Raw genomic sequence first — 10596 nt, 5'->3', positions numbered from 1 at the left:
TAGGCTAAACTCGTAGTTGTGCACGGTAGAGGAGTCTGGAACTACAACTAGAAGAAGTCTTGTGATGACTGGTAGGGTGGCACATCCAGCAGTTCTATGTTAGTTCTTCTAGGGTGCCTATCAACATCTGTCCATGAAGGGTCATACCCAGACCCTAAATGTGTATAGATGGCATCGGTTGGGTGGTAAGATGTGCAACTTTGTATCCATTGAACTGTTGTTGAGTAAAAAATCTTTATCCAAGTACTGCGTTGTTAGTGCATACTGTTAAGCGATTGTCTGAATACTACATCAACCATCTGGGTACTTCACTATGTGTCCATGTAAATAATGGTCGTAGCGTGGCAGGTACCCAAAAGGAGTGAATCCAAAGGATAAGTCTAAACACATTGTGACGCGTTGGATATCCTAAAAAGGCGTGCAACCGTTGTATCAACCGCGCAGCTGCATTAAAATGGAAGGGAAACTGAAATGCCACGCCCGTTGGCGTGATTATTGGGCCACAACATGGTGAGAACCCTATAAAAAGGGAATTGTTCCTCTGCATCATCTTCCTCTGCTCCATTTGCTTTCTGCCTAAGCCCCCGAGCCACTTTGAGTGCTGCCAATCTCGCATCTTGAAACCCTATATCTGTAAAAAGCTCTACTTGATGGGTAAGGGCAAGAACTCAAGCACGACCGCTAAGAAAGTCACCAAGAAGAGGGCATTAGAGGTGCTGGACATGGCCATCGTTGCTTAGATCTGGCCAGCGCCGGTCACGAAGCCAAAGCATCTCTTGAAGCTCCATGAACAGGGCTATCTGCCAAAGCAGAAACTTAGGGAATGGAAGGCACCTGGAGAGCACCGTATTCTCAATCTTGAGCTAAGGGAGATTGTTCTCTTTGTGCTTTTCATCCAGCATGGGTTAGGGTTGCCTGCTTATCCCTTTTTGCATAGGTTTTTGCATTATTATGGTATAACCCTGAATCATTTGAACCCTAACTCCATCCTGCATCTTTTAATTTTTGTTCATCTCTGTGAAACTTTCCTTGGCATCCCCCCATCCATCACGCTTTTCTGCTATTTTTTCAAACTAAAACCACATGCGGATGCCACAAATCCAAGTGTTTTGGGGGGTGCTGGTATTCAATTCCGCGTGGGGAGGAAGAACAAGTATGTCCACTATACCCTGGTGGATTCTATAAAGAACTAGAGGGCCAAGTGGTTTTATGCGGGGAACATGTGGCCCCCTAGAGGTGCATAGCAACACCACACTATTACCCAACAACCGGTGAGATAAAGAGACACTGAGTGCAACAGAGCTTGAAGGTATTCATCCTTTCCTCAAGCAAATCCAAGCCATGAAGGACCAATGCTGTAGTGGAGTCAGAGTGGCTGCTAGCTTCATCAGGCACCGAGGATAGCCTCTGTAGGAGAGGATACACTATGGGTTCGAGTATACTAGGCTAGAGGACCCTACCTGAGTAACCACTGATGAACTAACGGAGGATGAAGTTCTGGAGAGAATTCAGAACATGCTTGCGTTGGTATAGGTGATACCATACCAGTACCTAGAGCGTATTGACATTGTGATATGTGAATATCTTAATACTGTGAAAAACTAACTCCTGTATGTTGATGTAGGAGTTTGGGGGGATTTTAATGATTTGCACGCCCATCCTCCGCGTCCCAACTCTAGAGGAGTTGGTGGAAGCGGAGCTACGTCCGGCAGAGCAGACGGAGGGAGCGTCGCCTTCGCCATCCCTATGGACTAGGAAGCCAATGGCAAATCTGAAGGGAACCTAGACATCATCATAGTCTAGGCAAACCCAAGTGCTAGGCAGGGAGACGCTAACAAGAAATGGTCATTGGAGGCCGATGTTGCCACCGGGAGCAAGGTAGTGCCCAAGAGGTCCTATTGAGTCTGCACACTAAGACCAGGTAAAAGATGTCTAAACTATCTCCATGTAGTCTAAATTTTACCTTGTGTTAAATCCAATTCTTGAACAGCTACTGGACATGACACTATGGAGGAACAAGCAGAAGAGGAGGAAGAAGACACCTCGTTTTCTGTCAGACAGTAAGTATTCTTTCTGAGTAAAATTCTATTACTGAATTCTAACATAGGTATACTTGGTGACATCTATTTGCTCTTGGCAGGATGCCGCCACCGGACTTGTTGAGCACCTAGGTGCCAACTCAGGATGACGGCATCACACTTGGATAGGATGCTAGCACTATGAGTCATTAGGAAGACTCAATGCTGTCAGCATCTGTATCAAGCCTAGAGTTGGGTGGATCGTTTAGTGGTATATCACTAGGAAAGCCCACCCTGAAGAAGAAATCCAATGCCAAGTAAGTGACAAAGTTTCCTCTATATGTTACTTCATTCCCAGAACATCACTTGATTGCTACTCATATCAGGGTAAAAAAGACACTAAGTACCCGGGCATAGAGTGAAGAGCCCCGGGTTGAAGAGAACCCATGTACTGATGGTGACCGGGTCAAAAAAGGCTAGGCAAGCGGGCCTGTGTCTCTACCTGGGTCCACTGAGACACCACGTGTGATGGTGAAGCGAAGCAACCTACGTAGCCGAGTGTGGAGGTGCCATAGCCATAGGTGGCAGCGACTAAAGCGGGCGAAGCTCACCAGTCGTAGGGGCCAGAGCCTGTGGAGGCTACTACTAATGAAGATGTGCGAAGTGTGAGGGCTGACTCAAGTGCCGCTGCACCGAGTGCTCCTTCCCTAGATATGCCTACGACAAGCGCCCAGCAAGCAAAGGAGGATGATGTCGTCCCAGTTATCAGATTAGGTACCCAGCTCTAGGCATATAGCCCAGAGTTCATCGGGTTGATGAGGTCTTGGTCTGGGCTACTAAACCAGGCTTCTGTCTTTGACCGCCAGCTGAGGGTAAGTCTTGTACTTTGTTGCTTCTTATGTGTTGATATTTTCTAGGTTCTCATCTCTAGAACAGTCATATACCCAGGACGTGGAGCTAAAAGCCTCCGTCAAGGTTCAAGAAGCCCAGGCGGAGCTCATCAGGTTGAAGGAGGAGCAGGCTAAGAAGGAAGTCGAGTGGATGTCAGCGCAGAAACAACATGAAGAGACTCTATGCATCCTTCGAGCTCAAATTGGTGAGGCTGAGTGCCAAAAGGTGGCCGCTAAGACTAGAAAGAATGACGCCTTTGATTCTTTGTTGAAGATGATAGAGAAGGCTGAGCTCTTTGATACCAAGCTAAATGGTAAGAGAACTATATGACTTCCCTGCAATTTTTGACATGTAGTAGTTGGTGATCATGATGATGATCGCGTATGGTCCTTTTTGCAGAAGAGCAGATCAGGACTCGATGGTTGGAGGGCGAGGTGAAGGAGCTAAATGAAGCTTTGAGAACCAAGCATAATCAAATCAAAGAGGTAACTAAATGAGCGAGTGAAGAACTCACTCGAGCTAAGCTAATAAAGCGGGGAGCTGATCGTGATCTGATGCAGGCTCTAAAGTTAGTAACCGACAAGAAGGCCTAGCTAGAGAGGGCAAAGTCAGAGCAGAACATGCTCTAGGAAGCTATGAAGCCACTCACCCTCCTCTTTCATAGGCTAGAAGATCGTGAAAAGAGGTGGGTGGTTATAGTGAAAGACATCTCCAACCGCTTCAAGAGCTATGTACGTGGAGCCGCCAAGGTCTGCGTCTAGAATGTACTAGGTACGCTTCGAATGTTATACTCGGCTGTGGATCTTCATCAGGTAGCCATAGACTATGATGATGAAGGCCATCTTGCTTCCATGGAAAGAGCTGAGGAGGAACTCGACAGACTCATGACCACCATAACAGATGAATTAGACCTTAGGATGGAGAAGCTTGACGAATAGGCTATGTAAGTTTGAAAAATCTTGTTAAGCATGTGTGCCGGGTAGGCACATTGTAAGAAACAATGTTCTTTTATTTGCATAGGTTGTTAGTTGAATGAAAAACTTAGCCTGTAAATTTCAAAAAGTAATGCATCTTGTTGAGATACTTGAACGCCGAAGACGGTTTATTCCAGCTAACTTGTCTGTGCAAAGTTAGCATCTTTTAGACTTGGTAATCTTTTGAGTAAGATTGTATTCTGCTTAGGCTATAAGTTTGTCTTGTGGGTTCCTTTAGAAAGGCACGTAAGACTGAGTAGCCGAGTAAAAAGTGATTAACGTGGTCGCTATGATTAGAATCATGTTAGACCCTTCCATCGACATTAAGTGCTCGAAGTCACTTGTTCAAGGAACCCTTATAATGATTGTTTGCTATTAGGATCATGTCCCATAGCCAACGAATTAGGTTACTTGCTTCTGGGAATCACCCTACCTAGAACGACATGCAATAGTTAAACTAAATATCGGTAATTGGCTCCCGACCAAGGAGATGTAAGCCATCCGAGTAGGAGGCGTATCTCGTAAAATATAGCCTAATACTCGGTATATAGAATAACAATTGTGTGTCGAGTAATTTTATCATATTGAGAGATCTGTAGCCGCGCAATTAGTCAGCTATATATCTCATATATGATGTAACAAAGGCTGCAACAAAAAGAGACAATTGTAATAGTTGTGTATCTTGCACAAAAGTAAAAAGACAGACACATCTAGCGAAGAATATTAACTCTGTATTATTAACAAAGAATCTTAAGTACAGAAACTAGAACACCGAATTTACTTAAATAGGAAAACTACTTAATACTATTAAGCATAAAATCTCTGTAGCTGATCGATGTTCTAGGAGTTAGGCATGAGATCGTTGTCCTTTGTGATTAACTCGAAGGAGCTTGGCTGATTAACTTTGGAGATGATAAAGGGGCCTTCCCAGGGGCTGAGTAGCTTGTGTTGTCCCGAGATATTCTGGATACGCTTGAGGACTAAATCTCTTACTTGAAAGGTATGGGGGCACACATTCTTGTTGTAGTGACGTCGTAGACCTTGCATGTACCTAGTAGACTAGAAGAGTGTGTTAAGCTTGACTTCTTCGGCATTGTCAATTTCTAGCCATAGGGTTTTGTCTGCTTCACCTTCATTGTACTGTTCAACCCTAGGAGAGTTCCATATCAAATCCACTAGCAAGATGGCTTCTGAGCTATAAACTAGGAAAAAGAGAGAGTACCCTATTGCTCTGCTTTGTTGAGTGCACAGTCCCCAAACTACCTTGGGTAACTCGTATATCCACTTGCCACTGTAGTCTTTAAGCTTGTCGAATAGCCTGGGCTTTAGTTCGGCTAGAAGTAGCCCATTAGCCTGCTCTACTTGGCCGTTCGCTTGGGGATGAGCTATGGAAGCATAGTCGATGCTAATGCCGCAATCTTGAGCCCAACTTTTGAACTCGATAGCTATAAAGGGTGAGCCGAGGTCTATAATGATCCGATTAGGCATACCGAAATGGTACATAATATCTTGCACGAACTCAACTGCCTTTGTAGCATTAAACTTGATGAGTGGTTTATACTCTATCCACTTAGTGAACTTGTCAATAGCCATGTAGATGTACTCGAATCCACCCGATGATCATTTGAGAGGTCCAACCATGTCGAGCCCCCATCATGAAAAAGGCCATGATGGAGGGATGCAGATAAGATTGTGGGCTAGGACACGGGCTTGCTTGGCGAAGAACTGATAGCCCTTGTAGTGTCGCACTAACTCTTCTATGTCTTTCAGTGCTATAGGCCAATAGTACCTAGATCTAAAAGCCTTGCCGACTAAGGTCCTAGAGGCTGCGTGGTTACCACAACACCTAGGGTGAATTTCCTCTAAGATCTTCTGCCCTTCTTCAGGTGTAATGCATTTGAGAAGAACACCAGATGATGCTCCCCGTCGATAGAGCCTGTCTTTGACTAAGACATAATTCTTGCTTCTACACGTGATTTGCTCTTCTTCTACCTTGTCGTTGGGCAACTTATGGTCTCGGATGTAATCAATAAATACTTGTGTCCATGCCAGGTTGACCACTAGTACCTAGACATTAGGGGTCAGAGTATCAGTGGATGTGGAGGCTTCTTGTTTAATTGAAGGGACTTGGAGTTCCTAAACAAACACATCAGGGGGTACATGGGCTTTATCTGATCCCAATTTGTCCAAAACATCAGCCGTAACATTGAGATCTCGCATAACATGGATGATTTCTTGACCTTGGAAGTGTTTCTCAAGTTTGTGGACTTCTATGCAGTAAGCATCCATGGTCTCATTGGTGCAGTCCCAATCCTTATTGACCTGGTTGATGACCACTGAGGAGTCGCCGTAGACAAGTAAACACTTGATGCCAAGTGAGACTGCTACTCGGAGGCGTTGAAGGAGGGCCTCATTCTCGGCTTCATTGTTGATAGCAGGGCAAAGTATTTGTAGGACATATTTAAGTTTCTTTCCATCTAGAGATATGAAGAGAATGCCAGTGCCTATGCCTCCTAGTTTGAGGGAACCATCAAAATACATCTTCTAATGATCAAGGAGAACTATCAGAGTAGGCTGCTGGGCTTCAGTCCACTCAGCTATGAAATTAGCCAAGACTTGAGATTTGATAGCCTTGCGGGAGATGAACTCGATGTTCTGAGCTCCGAGTTTGACTGACCACTTGGATATGTGTCCTATTGCATCTTGATTGCATAGGGTGTCAGCAAGTGGGAAGTCAGATACCACTATTACCTTATGTTCGTCAAAGTAGTAGCGTAGTTTGCGTGAAGTAATCAAGAGGGCATAGGGGAGCTTTTGCACATGTGGGTACTTGGCCTTAGATTCTAATAGCACCTCACTAATATAATAGACAGGTCGTTGTACCTTATATATGTGCCCTTCTTCAGCCCATTCCATGACTATTATCATGCTGACTACCATAACAGTAGCTGCAATGTAGAGTAGGAGTGGTTCGTGCTTCTCGGGTGGAGTAAGTATTGGAGAGGTGGACAGGTACTCTTTGAGCTTCTAGAAGGCTTCGTCAGCTTTAGCTATCCACTCAAACTTGCCTGACTTTTTCAACAACTTGAAGAAGGGCAAACCTTTCTCCCTAAGTCATGAGATGAAGCAGTTAAGGGCAGCCATGCACCCTGTCAGTTTCTGAACATCTTTGACACAGTGAGGTCGATTCATCTGAGTGATTGCTTGAATATGTTTTGTGCTAGCGTCAATACCCCGATGGCTCATGAGGAAACTCAATAGCTGTCCGGAACGAACTCCAAACACACACTTTCGCCCTGTTCGCTTGTTGGTTTCAGCCAGCCCAAACCAGCCAGCCAACAGTGTTTTTCTCTCACAATAAACCAGCACCAATCAGCCCAAACCAGCCTAGAAACTAACCAGCGAACATGCCGTTTGTTGGGTTAAGCTTCCACTTGTACTTACAAAGACTGTCAAAAGTTTGCTTCAAGTCTGCGATCAGAGTAGAAGGGTCCTTAGTCTTGATGATGACATCATCTATGTAGGCTTCTACATTATGACCGATCTGTTCACTTAGGCACGCCTAGATAGCCCGCTGATAGGTTGCACTGGCATTTTTAACCTGAAGGACATGGTCATGTAATAGTAGGCACCAAACAAAGTGATGAAGGATGTCTTGCTCTGATCTTCTTTACGAAGGGCAATCTGATGGTAACCCGAGTAGTAATCGAGGAAGGATAAAAGAGCTAACCTGGCCATAGAGTCTATGATCTAATCAATTCAAGGTAAGCCGAAGGGATCCTTTGGGTAGTGTTTATTGAGATCTGTGTAGTCGACACACATGTGCCACTCTTTCAAGTTTTTATTCTGGACGAGTACAGGATTGGCTAGCTAGTTAGGATAAAGGATTTCCCTAATGAACCCGACTACCAATAGCTTGGTGATTTCCTTCTTGATTGCCGCTTTTTTATCTGGTGAGAACCGTCGTAAACATTGCTTGACCGGCTTTGAGCCAAGGTTTAGATCCAATTTGTGCTCAGCCAACTCTCTCGGAACACTTGGCATATCAACCAGCTTCCATGCGGAGATATCTTTGTTTTCCCTAAGAAAGTTGGTGAGCGTGAGTTCCTATTCTTTGGAAAGGTGAGCGCTGATGATAGCTGTCTTAGAGGGATCACTAGTATCTAGATCAATCTCGATGGTATCCATCTTACAGGGTGGTGCAATGATTCCCACCTTCTTAGTTAGAATCTCCATGTCCTCTGGTTTAGTCTGCTGTGCAATGTTGGCAATCTCTTGTGCTTCATAGGCTTGCTACGTTCTGGCTGCAATATGGACGGCTTTCGTGTCGCAGTCATATGAGCGCTTGAGTTCATCTCAGAAGGAGAGTACGCCATTGGGACCTAGCATCTTGAGCAAGAGGTACGGGCAATGTAGTATGGCCATGAACTTGGCCAAGCAGGTCGACCGAAGATAGCATGGTATGATGATTCAAAGTCAGCCACCTCGAATTTGATGAACTTTGTTCAGAAATTATTTGGGTTTCCAAATGTTACTGGGAGCATGATCTGTCCGAGTGGCATGGCAGCCTTGCCGGATACTATCCCATAGAAAGGGACATCGGTGGGGGTGAGTAGGCTGGTAAAGTCCAGTCCTATCTTCTTCAGGACCTGGGGGACTGTCATGTTGGCTATTGTTGGACCCAAGATGAGTGGATAGTGGCCAGAGTTAGTCACGCTAGTCCATTGATCTTTTCTAGAAAACTGGATTGGGTACTCAGACCAATTAAGGTATTTTGGTGTTGAGGGCTCTCCTGCCATGATGTCCCAGAGAGCCAACTTTCCTGAGTGCTTGTTTGATGAAGTCGGTAGCCCATAATGATTATTGTGATTTGGCCCTTGGACTATTGAAAGCTAGGGTCAGCATTGTTGTCTCCATCTTTGTTGCTATCAGCTTTACCCTTGCCCTTGTTGCTTTTGGCATAGAAACCCAGTTCTTGGAGTTGTTTGCACTCGGCCGTCGTGTGCTTGGCGTTCTTGTGGAAAGGGCATGGTAAATTCTTGAGGTCTTTGAACTTCATGTTATTTTTGTTAGACTTCTTAGACCTATTCATGGAAGCAAGGATGTTGTCACGTCCTCTCTTTCTGCCAGACTGTCCACCCTGATTGTTTCTAGGGTCATAACCTTTGTCTTGTTGGCCACGTGGGAATCGTTCGTGAGTATGCTCTTCAGATACAATCATCTTCTATACTGTACGCTTAAATTCCTCGGCGGTCTCTAGATTATTGTCGCAGAATTTTTCAAACTGCCACTTGTATTTGATCCCATTGGTAAAGTGATCTATCACTTTCCTGTCTGTGATATCATAGACTTGGGCTCATAACTCAGCAAAGCAGCAATATTATTGCTAGAGGGTTTCATTTGGTTTTGGCTTGCAAGCTCTAAGCTCGTTCTAAGTACTTGGGTGGGTGAGGACGCCGCAAAAAAAATACACAGAATTTGCGCTGAAGCTGTCCCCAAGTATCAATGGAGTTGGCTTGTAGCTTATCAAACCAGGCGAGAGCCACAACGTCGAGTGCCATGGGAAAATATAACACTTTGACGTCGTTGTCGCTGCCTACCAACTCGATGGATTGAGAGTAGATACGCAACCATTGGTTGGGTTCTGTCTTCCCATCATACTTGGTGTGGTTGGACGGCTTGAATTTGTAGGGAAGCCGAACAGAGAGCAGTTTGTTAGAGAAACATGGGAACCTGTCCAATGAGATGCCAGCCTCTCTGTACTTGGACTCGCCTCTGCCTTCCTTGTTACTGTACTAGTGCCCATAATGGGCTGACTATGCGATACCCTGAATTTTGTTCTAGTTACCCTACGACCCTAGATGGGAGTGGGCCAGTACTCGTTGTTCTTCTCCATTGTTACCCTATGGTCCTAGATGAGAGTGGGCTGGTGCCCGCGCTTCTAGGCCTCAAGAAGGGTTAGCTTGGGATGTCACTTTTGTAGCTTACATCTGAAGGGCTATGGATTCTAGAATGACTTTGAGTCATTACTGATCTGGAGTAGGGTTTTCTATGGCCACCATCTCTTCTACCAGGGCATAGATGTTGGTGTTGGGTGTAGTGAAGACCCTATGGCCAACTACTTCCATGAACTCAGGCTTAAGGTTGCGTGATGCAGAGGCTCTAACGGCATCACGGTCTTGGCGCTATCGTTCTGCTTGATCCCATAGATGCTGTTCATATGCTGCCTCTGTAGCCAAGCACTGCCGTTCAATGTCTTGACAAGCTGACTGATACTGCTGCCACTCTTCTTTATGGTGTTGGGCTCGGTTACACCGAGCTTGTCAAGCTCTGTTCTTCTTTTCCCTAGCCGTCTTTTGCTCATCCATCTCTCTGTTGGGTGGCGCGGTGTCAGGGAAGATGTTGGACAAGGCTTCCTCTCCATCTTGGATATCTGGTGGGTTAGTCATAGGGATCTGAGGTGGTTGCTAGCCATAAAGACTTCTCTAGAGTGCCTCATGGCCGAGTGAGTTCTAGATTCTGCAGTCATTGCGATGTCTAGGATCTCTGTAGAACCATGATCGTTGTTGTCCACTGGAAGAGTTCTATCATCTAGATAAGGTAAGAGCTCCACCATGCCGACTAGACATGATGGATCTATTAAAGAAGTGTCAGGTCAAACACCTGGCCAATGGACAATGCCTCCTTCAGGTGTGATGGATAGAACCAAACCT

At 45.3% G+C, this 10596-nt stretch overlaps 1 protein-coding gene across 1 annotated transcript; it reads left to right on the top strand.

Moving 5' to 3' along the window:
- The first annotated feature begins 1841 nt into the window (after positions 1-1841).
- On the top strand, positions 1842-3847 carry LOC136500290 (uncharacterized). Its single transcript, XM_066495638.1, has 5 exons — positions 1842-1878; positions 1991-2060; positions 2936-3222; positions 3309-3394; positions 3722-3847. The coding sequence occupies exons 1-5, from the start codon at positions 1842-1844 to the stop codon at positions 3845-3847; spliced, it is 606 nt and encodes a 201-aa protein (XP_066351735.1).
- Positions 3848-10596: the final 6749 nt, after the last annotated feature.

Source organism: Miscanthus floridulus, chromosome 13 (assembly GCF_019320115.1).
Source record: "Miscanthus floridulus cultivar M001 chromosome 13, ASM1932011v1, whole genome shotgun sequence".
In the NCBI taxonomy this organism is placed as follows: domain Eukaryota; kingdom Viridiplantae; phylum Streptophyta; class Magnoliopsida; order Poales; family Poaceae; genus Miscanthus; species Miscanthus floridulus.
The sequence above is the reverse complement of the archived record's forward strand: the minus strand, read 5'-3'. Positions and strand labels throughout refer to the sequence as shown.

What these genes read in the sequence shown, in the direction of transcription:
- LOC136500290 (XM_066495638.1), top strand. Translation starts at nt 1,842, where the DNA reads ATGGTCATTGGAGGCCGATGTTGCCACCGGGAGCAAG. An exon ending in ATGTTGCCACCGGGAGCAAG is followed by an intron (nt 1,879 to 1,990) that starts GTAGTGCCCAAG and finishes ATTCTTGAACAG; the next exon opens with CTACTGGACATGACACTATG. An exon ending in CTTTGATACCAAGCTAAATG is followed by an intron (nt 3,223 to 3,308) that starts GTAAGAGAACTA and finishes TCCTTTTTGCAG; the next exon opens with AAGAGCAGATCAGGACTCGA.